Here is a 21,152-nt window from a genome sequence, read left to right as displayed (position 1 = left end):
GGCCCTCAACCTCCTGCCCCTGCCTAGCCATCCAAAGCCAGGCCCTCTCTTGCTCTCGCCAGCCCACCGCCCTCCTCCTCCACTCCCCATCTGTGCTCCAGCTCAGCTCTGTCCTGAGCCCTCTAACCTGTCTAACATGTCAGCTTCCGGCAGAATGGCCTCTCCAGAGCTGCCTGCAGGCTCCACCAGAAGCATCTCTCTCCCGAGGTACTCTCCTGAGGTACTCCCGCCCTGTTGTTTTCTCTCCGCTGAGTTTCTCACACTCTCCTGGGATTACATACAATCCTTAAGATTTTTGTATTATTTTGACATTATATTAATGTCATTTTCCTTTCAAATGTCATTGTTGGCATTATTTCCTTGTATGTGGCTCATCTGCCTGGCATGTTAAGTAGCAGACTTGAGTGAATACCATCCTTCACAGTGACAGTCCTGTACCCACCCCATCCCCACCCCCAGATCTCATCGCCCCCATCCCCACCCCCTGTGCTTTGAGAGCTACCAGTATAGCCTGTGGGCTAATACCACTGTTTCCCAGTCCCTCCCCGCCTCTCCCCCCCTACCCCTGCACACCTTCTGCTGATGGAAAATTGAGCAATGGAGTCCTTTCTTCATCTTCAACCTGAGATGCTAACCTGGTCTATTCCGTTTGGATGACCCAGCCTTCATGCTTGCTCCACACCTGGCTTGGGACAACTTTCAGGAAGCCTGGGTGTCCCTTGACTTCCTCTGGGCATGGTGGTTTCTGTGGCTCTTCCTGTCTCAGGGCCTTGAGAACAGTGGGGTGCTTCTGAGTGTATGACAGCCAGCAGGCCTAGAAAAGTAGGACACCCTCCACCCGCAGTGTGTAGTATTGGCCAGTGTCAACACTGTGAATTCCCCTACCATGGCCAGCTTCAAGCTGACAAGGCATGTTCCCAGATATGGAATGGATTAAAGGCGTTGCCTTAACCCTCTTTCCACAGCTGTGGGAGCACAGTGGCTCCCGGCTGTTTAGGGCTCTGGAGTTTGTGGGCAGTGGTCTGGGAGGGCATGACTGGCCCAACAGAGCAAATGGAACATTTCCAGTTTTTCCCAGAGCTTTGGTCTCCTGGCTTGTCACCCTCCCTAGCCCTTATATCTTCCTTGGCCATGTGAGAGTGGTGGTGGATATTGAGATGCTGGCCTGGAAAATGGTAACACTGGTTCTGGGTGCCTGGTTCTGGAATGTTCTCTTAGTGAATCTCTGGCTCCCCATACCCTATATAGAAAGCCCCAAGAAGTGGATAACTCTGGGCAGAAAGGCTTATGGGGAAGTTCTCCATCTCACCTATTCGGGCCTTGGGAGCCCACTGTCCCCAGATGTGTTCTCTGTTGACTTCATGCCTTTGCCTGCCCTTCCTAGATGCTTATCCTGATCTCAGAGCTATAGAGCCTGGGTATACACAGTTCTCTGTGCTGAGGGAGGAAGGGGTCATAAGGAAAGATTTGGTGGCTTGCTTAAAGTCTCCAGCTGTGGTGATCACACCGCTCCTGGTGACAGGAGTGGCTGTCTGTGATGGCATGCAACCCTCAGCACGAATACCTGCGACTGTCTCACAAAAAATTCCATACTGGCCTGGCTTCCCCTAAAAGAGTCTCAACAGAGGTCAGCAGTGCCTGGGACATTGACGTGTCATGTGCAGGCACCGGGACAGGTGATCTTGTTTCAAGATCCTGTAAGCCCTTCAAAGTTATCTGCCTCCCACTTACCCATGTATGTGGTGGTGGGGGGGATCCCTCTGATATGAGCTGTAATCTGGGTTTGAGGGAATCAAGACCATGTGGTCTCTGTAGAAGCTCCTGGGAATCTGGCATGGGTGCTGTCCTGGGTGGACACCCATGGGCCCAATTAGGGGAACTAGGGAACCCAGATGTTCTGGTTCAGGTGTGGCTTCTCAATTCCAGGACTGCATGGACCTCCCTGGGCTTGCTTCATCCCTGCAGATGTCAGCATTACTTTCGGCCAACTTGGCAGCTAGCAGGCATTCAGGCTTGTCGTGTTTCCCCAAATCCCTGACCCCAGATCACTGTAAAATGATAGCAGCTTCTAGAATCCCAGGGGGCTGGCCTAGATGGCCTTGGACAGTGTCCCAAGTAACTTCTCTCTTGAGATGAGAATCACTGGATCCAGGTCCCAAAGAATCCTGCTTACAAAAAAAGTTACTCTCTCTTTCTGCTCTTCTTGGGCCTTTCTTTTGTGGCCTAGGGATGGCCACCCTGAGAAACTGGTTTGGAAGTGGTGTGACTTTCCCTTGTCTTCTGAAACTATTTCTGCTGTCCTAAGTAAATGGCTTAAGATGTGTGTCACCCTCTCAGATCAGAAGCTCAGTCATGTCTAGTCCCTCCGAGGTTGGTAGAGAGCTCACAGGCAACAGCAAGGCTTTCCAGCTGCACCTGGGTGTTAAGATGCCCGGGCCACACCCCTTCCTCCACAGCTAGTGGAGGGGCCCAGCTCAACCTATAGGCATGTTTGCTTTGGCCAGCAGAGGACTTTACGGAGGCTTTACGGAGCCTTCAGCATAGAGGCACATGAAGCTCTCATGGGTTCAGCCTGAGGTTCCAGTTCCATGGGTGACACTGAAAGGATCAGTAGTGGGTTAGTGATCTCATAAGGACATCCTTCTTGGGCTGGGTTGTGGACAGGAGAGAACCAAGTTTTACACTGCTCACACTTGGGGGTTTTAGGGATATTAGAACACACTTGCCCCCATTGTTTTTCGGTTATAGATAGGAAACTGAAACCCTCAAATCATGGTTCCAGTACTCTGGAGGGGCAGAGGGGTCCTTCCCCTGGGACACAGGAGGAATGGGCTGTGCTGTGGTTTCCAGATAGGACAGATGGTCTCATTACCCACCTGCCCCCCTTGATTGTGGTATTTGGCTGCTGTTCGGTGCTGGGTATATAGAAAAATACTTCTTTCAGGCCATGCAATCCTTGAGGGGCCCCTGGGGTAAGGACCTGCTATTCTCTCCCACACCCAGGGTACAGACTCTGGAATCTGGGAGCTGGATAACACCTGGAAGCAGGAGAAAAGGTAATTTAGAGCCTGCAATGATTCTGGGGCCTTGTTTTTCAGGAGGCCTACCCACCCAGATCTGGAAGGGACCTTCCATCACAAATAGCTTCCCTGAGGGTAACCTTCAAGTTACCCTCCTTGGGCTCTATGTCTTCAAAGTGTGTAGATGCCACTTCCTGGCAGGAAAATAGGAACATGTTTTTGGAGACAAGGAGGTGAAGCAGGCAGTAGATGAAGGGGACAGCAATGGGGTCTTCCCTGGTCTCTCATGGGCACCGGCTTTGGAAGGGGCTACCTCATGGACTGCTCTCTAAATTTTCCAGAAGGGCCTGGAGTTTGTGTAAATTATTTGTAACCTGGAGTTTGTGTAAATTATTTGCAAAGAAGAAAAAAGGATGTTCAACTGCTTTGTGGAGCCTCCAGCATAGAGGAACCTGAAGCTCTCACAGGTGCAGGCTGAGGTGTCAGCTCCACTGGGGGACACTGAAGGGGCCCACAGTGGTTCAGTGTTCTCACAAGGACATCCCTCTTGGGTTGTAGCATTGGGACCTAGCTCCATTGAGTCCATATTTGCTACTGACCTACCATTTTGAAGGATGTTTTTAGAAAATAGCCTAGGTGCCAAACCCTTAACCCCAAATCTTTCAAACCCTGATCCAAGGAATTCAGAAGCCATGGACCCTGGTAGAGTTTCAACCCGTCTAGATCTCTGTCTGATGGTGGCATCTGATGGACACCCATGGCCTGTGTAGTAGAAGTTTCTGACATCTTCCACCTGGGCAGCCTGACAGAACCCCTGCTCCCATCTTAATCAGGGAAGTGTGGTCCCCACCTCCAGTCCCACCCTCACGGGCAGAATCTGACCCACTGGCATGTCTGGTGAGGATGGCTGCTCTTCCCTTTGAAAGCAAGCAGCATACAAAGCTGTCTGGTTGGTCCTTGTCCCCCTGCTGAGCTGCCATCGCTGGCCACTAGGTGAATTTGTGGGTCCCATGGAAGTTGCTGCTGTCACCCCTAGTGCACACCCCTCCACCTGTCCCTCTCTCATCAGCCACAAGGTGCAGGGTGATCAAGAGTGTGGATCAGTTGGAGACTGAGACTTGAGTCTCCAACTTGAGACTGAGTGTAGGAAACCTGTGTCTTGCCAACAGTGTGCAGTGGGCCTATGGGGTTCTTGTCAGGTGTGCTCCATGGCAGGCTCCTGAGGGCCAGGTGTATGTGCAATGCATTTGATCAGTGGTCTGAGGCAACAGCTGTCTCCAGGCCCTGAGCTGTGGGAAGGAGAGGGATGGAATGAGGAGAGGCCTCACTCTGCCCGTCCCTCACTGTAGATCTGGGTCAGAGGCAGTGAAATGGGCTCAGAAACAAGGAGGACATGGCACTCACCACCTCCTGGTCTCCAGCAGGCCAGGCTTATGTGGCTGGTGATGTCTCTTTGGAAATGTCAGGTCAAGAGAGCCGTGGTATATCACTTACAACTGTTATCAAGTGTCCCTCTGGCTCACTGTCAGGACAGAGGAGGGTCTACTCAAGGTTCCTAGGGAGATGAGTGGGCCTCAGATGGTGACTGGTGACCTCAGCCAAGCCAAGCAAGTCTCATCCCCACCTGGGCAATGGTGAGCTCTGACAGGACCTCACGCGCACATGCCTCAGATGTTTGAGCATCTACTGTGAGCAGGTCTTGTGTTGGACTTGAGGCCTATGCAAAGACATCAGTCCAGGGGCTGTGAGGGGCTCATTAGGCACTGAAGACTGTGAATGAAAGGCAAGCAGTGGGCACCTGAGATAGGCAAGCCTTCCCACTGGGGGAGCACCCATGGGAGGCTGCGAGAAAGGGATTGTGAAGCCCCAAGGACCATGTTCTTCTGTTAGAATAACAACAGCAAACGTCATTTGGAGAAAGCATCTAGTTTATATAAACTTGTTTGATCAGGCTCCCCAGAGACCCTATCGATCCCCAAGATAGGTTTTGCTGATCCTGGTAGGTCACTGGGTGCTAGTCTCTAAGTGAAAGAACTTGAGGACATCTCTTAAAACTGTCTTAACATCCCTATGAGGCAGGCATGATCCTCCCAGTCTACAGATTAGAAAACTGAGGCTCAGCAGATGACTAGGGTGGACCTCTTGCTACTGCCATTCCACACCCCTCAGGGCTTTCCCCAGGGCTCACCCAGCAGGGTTTTTTTTTTTCTTTTTGATTTTAAGTACACCCCAGATTGCTTAGCACCAGAATGGCTCGTATCTGGGTGAGTAGACAAACTCCTCTTGGTGGGACAGGATATGGGCAAGAGTCATATATAGTCCAAGTATCCCTTTTGGGTAGTAGCCAATGGCTCAGGACCCTCCCTCAGAAAAGTCCAGAGCCACTCATGTCCCAGCTGCACCACTGGGAGCCAGCTGGAGAGATCCTAGCCTGAGAATACCCAATTTCCACCCAGAGCCATTATACTGACTAGTGACGGTCCCCTCCACCTACCTACCCTTACCTACCTGCTCTCACCCTGTAAGGGAGGCCTCTGACAGGTTTCTCCAGGACATCAGCATCACAGCATGACAGGAGGGGTGGCTTACTGGGGCAAGGGGGAAGAAGACTCCCCATTTGTAGCAGGAGTGGAGGGGGCCTTCTGTTTGTTAGAGATAGGGCAGAGACAGAAAGACGACACTGCCCAGCTTTAGGAAATCATGGTTTTGAATGTCAGCTCCGCTCTGCCCTACCTGCTCAGAGCCTCAGTTTTTTATCTATGACATGGGGGTAACACCCACTTCATAGGGTCCCTTGGGAGGCAGAAGCCTGCGGGTGGGCAGACTTTGGGTTCTGGTGGCCACGGTCATGGCTGCTCGTTGGTTTTGGAGATGGGCTTTTTCCACACGAGGCGCTGGCAGTGTTCCAGGGCATCACACATCTCAGCGGCCTCTGGGCTCTTGCACCAGAAGCTGGGGCCCATGACACACTGATCTGTGCCTAGAAGTGGAGTCTTAGGGCCGTGGCAGGCCCCCATCTTCTTGCATAGGTCCGTGGGGTTCATCATGAACTTGAGGCTCTCTATGAGCACAGGTTCATACTCGGCCACAAAACGGTTGCACTGCAGCACATAAGGCAGCGGCAGGATCCGGCAGCCACCTTTGAAGGCATTCAGAATGTCCCGCTTGGTGCTCTTGTGGTCCAGATTCTGGGAAGACATGCCCAGCAGCCTTTTGCACCCTTGGCAGAAGCTGCCCTGGTTTTCCTCATCCACCGGCAGGGAGGGCGTGGTTGCCACAGCCCTGGAGATGGACCTGGCCCACCTTTTGCTGCCACACAGCTTGATGGTCTCACATACTTTCTCTGGGGTGACTTTGGACACGAGCTGTACCAATTCAGGGCTGTAGGTGTCCACCATGGTGATGCACTGTTGGACTAGAGACTCGGGCACTACAGTGCACACTCGCTCCAGTGTGTGGCTGATGAGAGCTTCTGTGCTGTTGGTCACAAGCCACTTGTCCAGCTCCTGGACCACGTTCAAGCACACATCGCATGTCAGGCCCAACTGCATCTGCAACTCATTCGTCCTTGGCATCTCCATCTCCAGAGAGGGGACTCCATCCACAGCGGCCACTCGAGTCAGCCAGTGGGCAGACTCTCTCTCACAGAAGCCCCCCTTCCTGCAGACCTCCTGTGGGGGGAGACTCTGCAGTGTTTGCTTAGCAGGGACAAACTGCCGGTGGATGTAGTTCTCGCAGAGGGCAGCCAGGCCAGGCCCCATGGACTGACACTGATTCTGGACAGTTACCTCTGCCAAGGTCAAGTTAGACTTTAGAGCATCCTGGAGCAAGGAGATCAGCTGGACACAATCATGACACACGGCACCTTCAGGCATCTGTGATGGGTGGAAGCTCAGAGCCCCGTTGGATAAGAATGGGGCCATCACCTCATTTGCATCCTCCTGGGTCAGTGGTCTCTCTGAGGTAGTCTCGGCTAGGTGCCTCTGTAATGGTTCACAGAGGGTGAGCGCAGTACACACAGGAGCCAGGTCAGTCCCCGGAGCGCCACTGAGCATGCCCAGGACAGCTGTGCTGTGGTTGTTCACCATCCACTTGCACTTAACTGAAGACTCCTGGCTTGGAAGCCACTCACAGGTCTTCATTACTGATGTCAAAATGTCCAACTCTGTAGCATCTGGGTTCACCCCATTGCCAGCAGCCGCGGCCACATCCTGGCACACACTGCAGGGCAGGGACTTGACTGTGGGCTTGTTCCAGACAGCACCCTGGCAGTGCCTCACGGCCCGACACTTTGCAGCTGCCTGCAGGTCCTGACACCATACCTCCGAACCCTTGGCACACTCACGGGGAACTGATATGGGGCTCGCCCTGGCAGCCCCCAGGAGACCAGACCAGAGAATCAGAGCGCACAGCATAGTGCCCATGGTTCCACTGGCTGCTCCCTCTGCTTGGCTCTCGCTATAAAACTAGCTCTCCTGTCTAGCCTGCTCAGCAAGGTACCTGCCCACTGCTCCTCCCCAGCCTGAGTCAGAGCCCCACCTCCCTGAGTGCTGGCCCGTCCTCTCTGGTTTCTGCTTCTTGGCCATTCTACCTCCCTCTCTCTCCCTGAATAATCCTTATTTTCAAAGTCTAGCTTCTTTGGGAATGAAGCTTCTATTCTGTGTCACACCAGGCCCAGAAGAACCGAATTCCTAGAGTGGCTTATTTCTAACTGGGCCTCATGGCCACATGCCCGCCACAGGTTCTGGTCCTAAGGCCCCACTGTTCAGGGGCTGACTGGACTGCTGATCCCACAATGCCTGGGTGAAGGCTGCTGGCATGCAGAGCCTCATTCTGGAGACTTCTATGGGAGGCCAAGTGTGGGCTGGTCCCTAGCAGATGTGCATGATGTTTGCTGAGGCTCACAGATACAAAAGGGTTTTCTGTTTCACGGTTAGGTCATCTGTTAGCTTCTGTAGTTTTGGAAATAAGCGTTAGGCAAGAACATTGGCACCAGGCAAATGCACAGCTGGCCACAGCCTCATCCTGTTGATTCTGTGGAGGATCCTGAAGCCAGACTCACCTGTTCTAATTGACAGGCAGCTCCCAGCTCCCACAGGAGTGGGCAGATCAGGGACCCTGGGGACTCTATGGAAACCCTGCATGCCTTAGTGGTGTGAGTCCCACACATGGGTATCTGTGGCTCAGATGCTGGGGTTCTGGGTGCCTGAGGAATCCACTTCCCAGTATGTGGGAAGGTATCCCAGCTGCCTTTGCAACAGCTTTGCAAAAATGCAGATGGTGCCTCCTGTTGCCCTCCCAAGAGGCTGGGCTACAGAGAGAATATGGAATGAGGTTCGCTGAGCCCTTTAGATGACTGACTGCTAAGGTCTCTGCTTCCTTTGGGCCAGTGGAGGAAGCAGGCTTGGTGAAGTGGAGAGGTTGGGTTCTCTTAGCTGCAGGGCCACCAGGGCCAGCTTGTCGAGCTGTACAGAGGTGGAACTAAAACAAAGTGCTCTTATCTAGACCTGCCTGGGCAGGCCTGGGCTGACTCACCCCAGCACCTTACCCAGTTGCTGTTTATGGAACACCCACTCACTATTCACTCTGTTTTTGGGGCACAGGCATTTTTTCAACCCTACAATCAACTCCGTTTGCCTGCCATTTGTGTGATCTGCCATTTGACTCAGTTTTGACCACTCCCCAGAGTCCATCCAGACCCCGCAGTTAGGGCTTCAGACTACGCAATGGCTCAAACCTCTCCACCTACCTCTCTATCAGGGTTCCCATGGCCCTCTCTAAGCTCAGTTGCTCTTATGAAGTCTTACAGAACCCAGGAAGGCTCCATACTTGTGTTGACCAGTGTATCCCTTAGGACTCAACTTAGGGGAAGGTGCCAGCAAGAAGAGGTAGGCAGAACATGGGACCTCTGAGCCTACAGCCAAGAATTGACAAATCTCATTGAAGAATTTCATCTGGAGCACTTGCCCTTTCCCTGGAGTCATGGCTGAGGGATGGCTGAAAGTCCCAGGACTTTAGGCTTGCTGGTGGGAAGCACTACCCACAGGCTGTCAGGTACATCAGCCCAAATCATCTAATGAATTTAGTAAGTGCAGGCTCAGGAACTACTCAGGACTTAGAGCCTCTGTTGTATTTTGATATAGTTTTTAACTTAGAAGACAGTGGCAGAAAGAGAATGACTTACTTTCCTAGGTATACTGATAATATTTATTTACTCTCGATATACCTATTTTCTTGTTATCCATCTAACCATTCACCTACCCATCCATCTGTCTGTCTACCTATCCACTCATCTATCCTTCTGTCCATCCATCCTTCTGTCCATCTATTTATTCATCTACCCAGCTATCTGTCTGTTCATCTGACATCCACACACACACACACACACACATCCCTGTCTGACCGCTCATACATCTATCTATCCAATTATCTGTCTGTCCATTCACTTGTCCAACCATCCAACCATCTATCTGTCCATCCATCCATATATCCAATTTTCTATCTGCCTATTTATCTACTTGTTTATTCATATATTCATCCAGCCACCTGCCAATTTTCCATCCATCCAATTATGTATATGTATGTCCATCCAGTTATCAATCCATTCACCATCTGTCTATCTATCTGCCTATCCAATTTTCTATGTGTTCTTGTACCCACTTGTCATCTGTCCATCCATCCATCCTTCCCTCCATCCATCCTTCCCTCCATCCATCCTTCCATCCATCTATCTATCCCATCTATTATATGTCTACTATGTATATGTCTGTCCATATGTGTAAATATTTGCATTTAGTGTGTCACAACTGCTGTGGGTGGCTGTGGGCGAAGCCATTGTGTTCCTTTGCCCATTTCTTCCGTGTACTGTTCCTAAGAATGAGGACATTCTCTCCCATGGCCACGGTGTATTTATCAAAACCTAGAGCTGCAGTGTTGACACAGCACTGTTGTCACACAGCGCTGCTGTCGCACAGCACTGTTGTTCACGCTGTCCCAGTGTCAGAGGTGCTGTGTCCTAGCACCTTATCTCCCAGGCCCACATTGCCTTGCTCACGTCTGCCAGTAGCCCTGTTGGCCTTTTCTTCTGTCACACTGGGGCATAGGCTGGTAACCTTTCCCAAGTTCCTCATCAATGATGCTTCTTAACTGGTCCAGCTTGGTCTTTAATGGCCTCCTCCTTCTGCACTGCCCTGGGTCCTCTCAGGAAATCAGACCCAGAGACACTGGAAACTGGTTAATGTTTTTCTGTACAGGAAAAGCTTTTTCCTCTTTTCTCATCCCCTTCTGCTTTCCTTATCCTTTCTTTCCTTCAAAGAAAGACTCATGGCTTTTGATTTTATTTCTACTGTTCTTAAATCTGATTTATTGTGACTTTGAACTATTGTTTGTGGGCATCAATTCATTGGCATTTCTGGTTGCTTTGATGCCGAATGGCTCCAGTTTTGACCTGTGGAGCATATGGAGCTGTTTCATGTCTCTTCCTTGTCCCCATCCTTCCTTGAGCCTCTCGTATCCAGGCATGACACCACTCCAGGCTGATCATTCCTCAGCCAGTCCTAAATTCAGCTTTCCTTCCAAGGAAAATATTTAAAAGCCATATCTGGAAGCCAGGTGAGTCTGCTATGCCACTGTCCTTTCCAGACCTTCATTGACACAAAACAAGGACATTTTACTTCTTATTGGTAAGGAAAATGGATGAAGGTGTAGAGAAAGATGTGTACTTGTGGAACCATATGTCCATAAAGTAGTGTTTACCTGTGTGCACATAAATGAATGTGCTATATCCATCCACCCATCCATCTATCTATTCATCCATCCACTCACCCAGCTATCCATGTATCAACCCATCCACACACTCAAACACTCATGTGTCTACTCACCTACCCACCCTCCTTCCCATCCATCCATCCATCTACCTACCCATCCATCCATCCACCCACCCACCATCCATCCATCCATCCACCCACCCACCCATCCATCCATCCACCCACCATCCACCCACCCATCCATCCATCCATCCACCCACCCATCCATCCATCCATCCATCCACCCATCCATCCATCCATCCATCCACCCATCCATCCATCTATCCATCCACCCACCCACCCATCTACCTGCACATGCTCTCATTTTTGTGCGCCCATTTGTTCATATGCACTCTCCTGTGCAGTGGAGTGCAACCCCGCTGTCCTCTTTTTAGCGTTTGGAGCTCCCTTGCCTAACAGTAAGAAGCCTAGCTCTTATTATCTTTAATGTATCTATTCATTCTCATTTCTGAATCCAAATGCATTTTAAAAATTAGTTTCAGAAGTGCTAGCCCACTCCACAGTGAAAAGCAAAATCTGCTAACTATAATTCTGTATCTATTGACAGTGGGCTTTATTCTTCTGAAGAGGAATTTATACACAGCAAAGCACACACGTCTTAAGTGGGTAGGTCAGTGAGTGTCAGCCAACACACATGCTTCTTTAAATCACACCCCACTCAGGACACACACACACACAGCCCTTGCTTGTGTCCCTTTCCAGTTACTCAGCTTTCCTCATTTTTTTAAACTCATTCCCAGTGCTATGAACATGCATTCAGACATACCACTCTGCTCTTCCCTCCACAGCTGTCTGCACTGCCTCCACAGCTGTCTGCAGTTAGTTCCTTTGCGGGGTCATGCCTGCCATGTGGCCCTATAATAATCTGTTTATCCACTGTGGACTGACATTGCTGAATTCTGGTGTGGGGTTGCTGGTCCCTGGCATTCTGAGCATTCTTGGTAGCATGGTGTGGGCTGTGCAGGTTTCTGTAGGGTGTGTGCCAAGGTTCCTCTTGCCGAGTGCCAACCCTCCTGACATGTTCTGAAATGGCTGCACCTGCTGCCACCACCCAGCACCACTGGTGCCTGTCACTTCTCATGTCTCTGATTTCAGCCCTTCAGAGATGATGAACAAATGCTCTTACCCCCCTGAAGGATCTCTCTCTCTCTCTCTCTCTCTCTCTCTCTCTCTCTCTCTCTCTCTCTCTCTCTCTTTTTAGAAATCCTACTTGTTCCCAAAGCTGTTAGAACACATTTGTTTTTTATTCTCAAGTAAAGACCGGTCTGGTCTGGTTGTGGTGGCAGATAGGCAGGTAGCTGGGGATCATGTTGTGATGACTTGGAAGCTGGACCAGGGAGGAAGCAGAAGGGGGCTCAACTACCTCACCCCTGTGGGAGGGTGCTGTGAAGAAGGGGGATCTTTTTTGTCACCTGATGAGTACAGAAAGTGCAGCTCTCATACTCTGCCCCCTCCCCCCCCACTCCCGGCACTCTGCCCAGCCTCTCACCTGAGTAGCGTTATCACCATTGGCCTCTCACATGAGTGGTATTATCACCATTGGCCTCTCACATGAGTGGTATTATCACCATTGGCCTCTCACCTGAATGTTGCCATCACCATTGGCCTCTCACCTGAGTGGTGTCATCACCCTTGGCCTCGATGCAGGAGGGCAAGGAGGAAGAAGGGCTGGGCGGCCTGCTCACTTGCAGTTTCTATTCTCCTCTGGGGGTAGATGATGAAGCTATCTGTCCAGCCACAACCTATCTTCTTGTGGAATGTGGTTCACAGACCCATTGTCCCCTCACCCTACTCCTCTACCTCTGTCACCCACTGTGATACTCTGTTCCCTTCCTCCTCATTTCTGTCCTTCCTGAGTCTTCTGGGTGACACTCCTGTCCCTTTCCCGAGACTCTTCTTCACTGTCCAGCCACGTGTGGACCAGGAGGTGGGATTCACCAGCCACTTGTTTCACGTGTATTCTGCAAGCTCCTGTGAGCTGGACCTCAAGAGGGACGGGGATAGGGGACACAATGCTCAAACACAACAGGACCCTCCCTGCTAAGCAGCACAAAAGTAGGGACGTGACAGGAAGCCATGTGATATCAATGGTAGAATAGGGCTCCCTGGAGAGAGGAGGGGCACTATATACTCTACAGTAAGCACATAGGACATGGGTCAGGGTGGGGGTGGGGGCACATGCTGTTCCTATGAAACAGCAAGGAGGGGCCAGGGGAACCCTGAAGCTGCTGATCTGACTCAGGGGAGTCAAGTGTAGAGGTGAGGTTCTTTCGCATGTCTCTGGGGGAAGGGGTGTGTGGGAAGAGAGTACCAGGTTGGAGTGAGGGGAAGCTGAGACCATGGTCTGATTTCCTTTGGGCTTTCCCATCTATAAACTAGCCTGTGGGTGGGGTGGACAAGGAACCTAGGGTGGGGTTGGGTGAGCAGAAGGCAGGCTGAAGCAGAGGGGTCCTGGCCTGTGAGTGCCTCTAGCAAGCAAGTCAATTGAAATCTCATCACTGCCCAAGTCCAGACAAAGCGGGACCTGTGTATCCATAGAGTCTTAGTTAGCATCTACTAACTCAAAGGTGGTCAACATATAGGATATTCCCCCCTCCTCCACCAGGTCCCTTGGATCTTGGGGGATAGATGAGGGAAGCAAGCTAGGAGGTCAGGTGGGGTCTGACTAGGTCACTGTGGCGTTCAGTGGAACAGGCTCTTTACTTCTGGAGTTTGCTGTATCTCTGTCCCTTCTGAGCCCTCCCCTGGAACCACTAGGCTATGAGCTCAGATGTGAGAGGTCTTGGATTCTGCCCCCTCCTGGCTTCCCAACCATAGAGCTAAGGCTGGAGCCCACCAGCCAAAGCCTTGCACATCTGGCTCCATCAGGGGCTGCTGGGCTAGGAGCAGGGGTTGAAGATACAGGGGTTCCTGTGACTGCCTGACTGGTCACTGCACCCTGAGGCCTAGTACGGTTTAGTTTTTAAAAAGAACATTTTGTCCTCCCAGTTCCAAGACCAGAGACGGAGCTGTCTAGGCTCTTAGGACCTCCACAGATGTTGGCTGAACCTGCAACTGGCCAACTCATCTTTGCACCTGTCAACAGCTGGCTTTCTTCTTTACTCCTTATGTTTGTTTTCCCCCTCCTCACAAAGATCCAGTCAGGGGGTTAGAGCCCCAGTGGAGATAACTTCAGCTATGTTCTTCCATGAAGACCTAAGGTCTGGATGGATCAAGTCACAGATGACAGGGGTTGCACTTCAGCATACATTGGGGGCCATACATGCATACATACATACATACACACAGCATACATACATACATACATATATACACACATATACATATATCATCCATCCATCCATCATACATACATACACACATCCATATATCATACATACATATATACATACACACGCATCCATATATCATACATACATATATACATATACAATACATACATACACACATACACACATACATCAACCCATGGCAGGTGTGTTCTGGGCTTTAGTGCCCTGGCTCCCATACTTGCACTATGGCTTAGATTGCTCCTGGTTCTTAGAAGCTTAGGGGTGAGGCACTATGGTAGAAAGTTCATCCTGAGCCTCTGGGATCACAGTGCCTTGGTCTTTCTGAACCTCTCCTTTGCCTCAGTACATCCTGAGCATTTGGTACTATGGCTCCCTAGGCTGCCCATGCCCAAATGCCAGGACTCAGACAGAAGAGATCCTAGACCTGTGCCTCTGTTACTGGCAATGCTGTGAGCCACACACAGACCCTGAAAGCCCAGAAGCCATCATGACTGTTAACGTGTAGTCATCATTGCAGTCCCTGAGGTTTAGGACCTGGGGACTTTATGGCCTCATGGTGGCTGGAGCCCAAGTTCATTCGTGTTCTCTCTCTCTCTCTCTCTCTCTCTCTCTCTCTCTCTCTCTCTCTTTCTTTCTTTCTCTCTCTCTCCTTGCATTTCCATGTGGCTGGGACAAGCCTGCAGACTCCTGCAGTGTTTCCAAGGCCACCTTTGTGCAGTCCAGATCTCAGATCTGAGGAGCCTCCTGGCCCACCTTGCCCCTGAGCACTGGGGTTGGGGAGAGGACTGAAAGACCTCACTCAAGATAAGTAGGTCAGCACATCCCAGGTAGAGGGAGAAGCTGGGCCAGTGGGCGGGGCTCCTCTTCCCGTGTTGGAAGAGGGGAAAGCAAGCAGGTTTGAGAGCAGATGCTGAGCTGATGCTGGGCTGATGCTGGGCCGATGCTGGGCCTCCTCGTGGAGTTTAGTTCTTCTCTTGTGTGCACTCAGCTGTTATTTATTGGGCATCGATTCTGCACCGAGTGCTATTCTGGGTGCTGTAGATACTTGAGTTAACTAGATAGATGGCAGTCCATACTCCTGGGACTTACACTCTGGGGGAAGGAGCGGAAATTAAGCAATGAGCACAGTAAGCATGATAGTGGATAGTCAGGGGAGGGGATGAAAAGAAACCCTACAAGTTGTAAGGAGACTGGGAGAATCCAGTATGTAGTCGGAAACAGTTTTGGCGACTTGGTGGTATTTGAGTGGAATTCCAGAAAAGGTGTGGGAGAAACCTGGGAGGGAGTCTGATTATGTGCTAAATAAGGAGGCCGGCATGTACACAGGTCCTGAGGCAGGTAATGTAGGAACATCAAGGAAGCAGAAGGCTGGGACCGAGTGAGTGGGAACAGGAGCTGGAGGAAGCAGGATTAGAAGAACCACATACTAAGAATTCTGGCTGGACTCCCAAGAGAAGTAGGTGGCCATTGCAGGGACTTGAGCAGAATAGTGACGTGACCTGAGAATACATTTATATGGGGATCAGCCTTGGGCAAGGATGACAGCTGGGAGGGCCAGCAAGCAAGAGTTAGAAGCAGTAGGGCTCCAGGGGTGGGCATGGGCGGTGACTTTGAATTCGAAATCTGCTAGTGGTTGGATTTGCTGGTTGGTAGTTTAAATTGGGACAGGAGAGAAAGCATTTGAGACAGCACTAAGCATTTGACCTGAGCTATAGAGAAAACTGTCAGGAGGAAGAGCCTCGCCAGGCACACCTGTCCTGGATGTCATTGCATCACCCAAGGGAGACCAGGTGCCTGCTCAGGGCGTGGCGTGGAGGAGGATGGGGGAACACAGAATGGGGTCATACTGTGGGCAGCGGGAAGGAAGGGTGTGTAAATACAGGCTTGCACCATGGGCGAGTTATCCCTGCCCACAGAAGGAGCACCCTGGGCGAGGACAAGAGTGGGAACAGAGGACTCACATGATATAGAGAGCAGTCAGTGGGACATCAGCTCAGAGCCCAGACCTCCCCTCCAGGCTTCAGCAAAGAGCTGGGTCCAGAAACAAGTGTGGGATCCCGGTCTGTGGTGGCAGTTGAGGTCTGAAGTCAGGTGTGTTCCCAGGGGAAGTACCAGATGGTGAGGGAGGAGCCAGATTAGGGGAGTCAGATGGCTGGGAACCCCGAAGACACATGAAGCTTTAATACAGAGGGGTTAGGGGACGGAGTGCACGGTTTGGCCTTGGAAGCTGTGAGACCTCAGTCGGGTAGAGGTCTGTGAACATCCATGACTGGGCACCCTGGCCTTGCTAGCTGGAAGACAGAAACAAGGGAGGCCATGGTGGGCAGGGGCATTGGGAGCCTTTCTCTCAGCTGGAAGGAATGTCATGACCTCAGCCAGTCCTTCCCATGGGCCTTCCTCTTCTCCCATGCCCTTTATAATCAGTATCACACCATGAAATGCTAAGGTTCTCATTCCCTGAGAAGCACAGGCTCTGGATGGGATAGATGGACCATTTAAATGTCCACCCTGGCCTGGGGCAGGACAGGGGTGAGGCTGGCTTGCCAGGTACTGAGAGCATACTGGGACAGAAGTCCCAGGCCAAGAGCCAAAGCCTGCTCCCAGTGCCTTCCTTCTTTGTCTTTCTCTTGCCCCCGGCCGCGCCTCTCTCCCCTCTCTATCCCTCTCCTCTTTTTTCTTCCTCCTCTGTGCTTTTGGTGCTTGGTTATATCTTCCTTATAGGCAGTGAGAGAGGCTGGCTTGTTGAGAAATGGAGGACAGAGGACAGAGGACAGAGGACAGAGAAAGGCAGGCAAGGGACAGCTGAGAGGCTCACCATGGACCACATGGACTGCAGCCTCCTGCTAGTCCCCTGTCCCCAAGGGAATGCCCTTCCTTCCTTTGAGCATGTGCCTTCTCCGGAGTCAGCTGTGACAAAGTCCACACACAGTTCCCACAGTAGGAGTTGGCCGGTCCTGGGCACTGGGTGTCCTGATCAAGGTGACCTTGTGCCTAGGACTGCTGAGATGGTGAGGGTACATCTGTCCGGGCTCTGGGAGGAACCCTGATGCTTGCCATTCTTCTGCCATGGATGTTGAATTCATTTAGAGCTCTCAACTGCCCTTTCAGGGTCTCCTTGCTGGGCCTCTGCATCCAAACTCCCCTGCATGCAGTCCATGAGTATGGTGTCTAGCTGCCTGTGGCCCCACCCTTTCAGGTGCTATAGGAAGAACTGATGCAGTGAGCCAGGCTGTGGTGGGCAATGGGCCTCAGTGTACAGAGGGGCTGTAGCCTCGCCTTCAGCCTTCTCTTCAAGATCCTCCTCTGACTGTCATAGCAACACTAACAATCCCAGCCCATCTTCCTGCCCATAGGCCCAGGAGGGTCTACCTGAAACAGGTACCTGCTAAGTCCATCAAGGGACACCTCAAGATGACTCACACAGGCTGGGAGGCAGGTACATGTCCCAGCCTGGATTGAGGGTGGAGCACTATGGGCAGAGCTGGTGGCAGATGGGTAAAGGTAGGGCTGAGTCTCAGGAAGGCTCTACTCCAGGGATGCCAGGATCTCCTTAGGGCTCTCTGTATGCTAAATTGCCTTAGATCTCTATGGCAGTCTAGGGGACAGGGACAGAACCCAGTTCTGTTCTGAGGACACCAATGGGTAATTTGATGACCACAGCCCCCGGGCCTAAGAAGGCAAGTCCTGATCTGTCAACCACACTCCCTCCCTCATCCAGCAGGAACTGGAAGAGCAAGGACTTTCTCCAAAGGCCCTAGGGAGCTACCAGGACTGGTACAGGTGTGCTAACATGGATGAGGGGTAAAGCTGTGAGTTAGCTGTGAGATAGAACCTGGGTGGGAAGGACATACCCTGGGCACAGAGAGCTTTCCTCATTGGCTGAGAGAAACTGGGCGCCATCTCTGTCCCTGAGAAGATCCTATTGGACACTTTGCTCACGCGTACCCCTCATCTGAGGAGTCCCCTGAAAGCCCTAAGACAAGGTGCTGAGTTTGGAAGCAGAAAGCAACCCCTCTGAGATGTCCCAAACACACGTGTGACAGTCATCACTGTGGGAAGAGCTCAGTCATCTCATGGACCTGGGAGACAGTGTGAGTGCTCCACCCAAGGAAGGAGGAGTCGTTGTTCCCACACCCCAAGTCCTGTTCGTTACTGGCAAAGGGCAGAGGTGTCTACCCAACTCCAGTTTCCCCTGACAATCTGAGAGCTTGACTTTGAGCCACAGCTGTAGTCATGGCTGAGGTACCTGAGTCAGGGCAGAAGGGACCCAGACTCTGAAGCCAGCTAACCTGCTTTCAGACCTTGAATCTGTCTGCTAGGCACCCCAGTTTCTACCCCTGTAGCCTTGGCTTGGGGTCCTAGGATAATGCATTCAGGACAATGTGACCTCTGCTTGGGGTTGCTTGGGGAAGCTTATTAGCAGGCAGCCTCCAGGAGCCCCTCCCCGCAGCTGCTGTGGGACAGAGCCATAGACCTGACCCACTGGGCCACCAGTGCATCTTGTGGGACTTGGGATGGAGACTTTCCTGGCTGGAGATCAATGTTCTCAATCAGATGAGTGTGTGGACGGCTTGGATAGGCTCTGCTCTTCCCTCCACCTGGGGATGACAGAAACTTTTAGAAAAGCCAGGAACATTCCATTCTCTCTGAGGCCTCCCAGGGGGGTCTTTTTGTTTTGGAGGACTGGCAGAATCTGGAGCAGCTGCACAGCCCTGGGGGAGTGGGCAGAACAGAGGCTTTTAGCTGAGAATCCCCTTCTGAGGCCCCCATAAGGACTGACAGAGGAATGGTCCCAGGCGGGATGGTGAACCTTGCTAAGGTTTGATGTCACCAGGTTCCAGGATATTCCAACTTCATTGTGGTTCATCATCTTCTTTACCCATCCTTTTGGTGAGCTACAGGTAGCATAAACCTTGCGCTAACTCATCCCCCTTTCTCCAGGATTACTTGGCTCTAGATGAGCCCTAAGCAATGCCTCTGTTGGCCCATTTTACAGATGAAAAAAGCCCTTTCACACATGGGAAACATGGTCTTCAAAGCATGAACATTGCCGTATCAGGGGTTTCCGACTCAGGGATCATCTGAAGTGGGATGGGGACAGGAATCAACTTTTGTAGGCTACCAGCTAGAGGTGTGTGTGTGGGGGTGTAATTGTGCCAGCAAAATTAGGAAGAGATTCAACTACCACAGAGCTGTAACAGAGCCCTGCCTCTCCCAGGTTTATACAGATGTGTGTGTCCCGCACATGTGTTGCAGATTCCTGTAAAGAGAAATGATCAGAGCCAGCTCATGTCTACCTCCAACCGGTTACACTGTTGCGCACTCTCTACCCAAGTATCTGTAGTCAGCTGCATCTGTGGCCTTTGTCTAGAGTGTTCAGGCTGCCCCCTGCTGCCCAGGCTTGTAGGACCTGCTCACAGGTGGCGTCACAGCTTCCTTTCTGAGGGACCTTGTGCTCCACACCCCAGCTTTCTGTTGTTGCAGTCAGACCAGCCCATGCTGAATACCCTAGCATGGGAGCCAATGAGGGACCCGCTAGCCATGTCTCAGGGATCTACCCAGGGCATCTGAGCTCACATGGGGCTTCCTACTCTGAGCCCTGGGCTACCTGGTCACCCTCTGGTAGCACCAGGAAGATCTCCCTCCTCCCTAACTCTTTCCTTCCTTTCTCTATCTTTTCTCTCCCTCCCTGTTTCTGCCCCATCCAGCAACCCAGAGAAACAGTGGACAGTTAACTTCACATTTGCAAGGTGAACTAGGGCCAGCTGCCAGGGCTTCAGTCTCTGTCTCTACCTGTGAGGCAGGCCTGCCCCCTCCTTCACCCGCCCTGCTTGCCTCTCCCCTCTTCTTGTCAGCAATGGCCAGTGTTCATGTGGACATGCATGTGGCTTGGGGAGGGATATGGTTATGCTGGATATGTGGGACATGACGACTGGTGTGCCTTGGGGTCCTTGGACCACAAGTGACTGTACTGAACTTCCACAGGCAATTGGGGTGACCTCGCTCCATGCCAGGGTCTTCTCCACATCATCTTCCACAGGAGATTAGTCATGTGACATGCCCTGAAGTCTGTGTTGTTTAGGTTTTTAGGAATCCTGCAGCCTTCTTGATGGCTTCACCAAGCCACCACTTCCTGCCTGGACCAGGAACCTCTATGCCTCTCAACTTATGGGGGTCAGACCCCAAGCTGAGCCATTGTGAAGCAAGACTGGGTGGTACTCACAGTGCTCATGTTGGGGGTATGATTTATAGGAACCCATCCCGTTGGTAGCCAGTGTACCCTTGGGAGTACACATCTGATGTCCAGACTTAAGGGTGCCATCCCCCTCACAACCTGGGGGGGGTGCCACCTAGAGCCTAGGTATGGAAAATACTCCCAGTGACATTTCCCCTATTGGCCACCATGATCCTGCCATGCCCCCACTATGTGGAGAGTCACTTGGGGGCTCTCTGCCACCTTTGCCCATGCACATTCCCAGGCTTCTGGTGGTGTCCAGCATCGTGGGAGGGGTTGTGGGCTTGTTGGCCTTCCATGTACAGAGGATGGTTACTTGAATGCACTGGGACTTGGAAGTTCAGAGCTAGGAAGTAACACACTGCCGTCCCCAGTCCTGCAGTCACGTGGGATCCGTTTTCCAAGGTCACCCAACAAACTGGCTGCCTTTCCATGTCAGCCCTGTGACCCTGCTGTGAACTTGCAGCGGCCTTCCGACTCCCACAACAGCGTGTTCAACACACATGGCCAAGCCTAGCGTTTGAATTTTTCATGCAGCAGGCTAGCGAAGGCACTTCATTGTCATCAAGGGCTTTGATCTTCTCCCCCTCCCTCCTCCAGCCTGGAGGGATCAGAAATGCCCAAGATGAAGGCACATCTCAAATATTCCAGAACCTTCTTCAGGATGCCCTGCCAGAGATGTCAAAGGAAATTAGCAAGAGGTGATGTCAGGCTCAAGGAAGCAACATTCAGTCAGTCGTACCCTTCTCTCCCCAAATTGAATTATTCATAATTTCCA

General features: G+C 51.7%; 2 protein-coding genes across 3 annotated transcripts in view; one reads left to right on the top strand and one right to left on the bottom strand.

Annotated features, from left to right (window-relative positions):
• Sorcs2 (sortilin related VPS10 domain containing receptor 2) overlaps positions 1-21,152 on the top strand; it is a 389,043-nt gene that overhangs the window by 181,898 nt on the left and 185,993 nt on the right. The gene's annotated exons all lie outside the window — the stretch shown is intronic.
• Psapl1 (prosaposin like 1) lies at positions 5,427-7,444 on the bottom strand. The gene has a single exon (XM_021162555.2). It carries the CDS (start codon positions 7,442-7,444, stop codon positions 5,867-5,869), a length of 1,578 nt encoding a protein of 525 aa, XP_021018214.1. The 3' UTR covers positions 5,427-5,866.

This window comes from Mus caroli, unplaced genomic scaffold (assembly GCF_978045245.1).
Source record: "Mus caroli unplaced genomic scaffold, Mus_caroli_1 scaffold_4, whole genome shotgun sequence".
Taxonomy (NCBI): Eukaryota; Metazoa; Chordata; class Mammalia; order Rodentia; family Muridae; genus Mus; species Mus caroli.
Note: the sequence above shows the minus strand (reverse complement) of the source record. Positions and strands in the feature narration are given on the sequence as shown.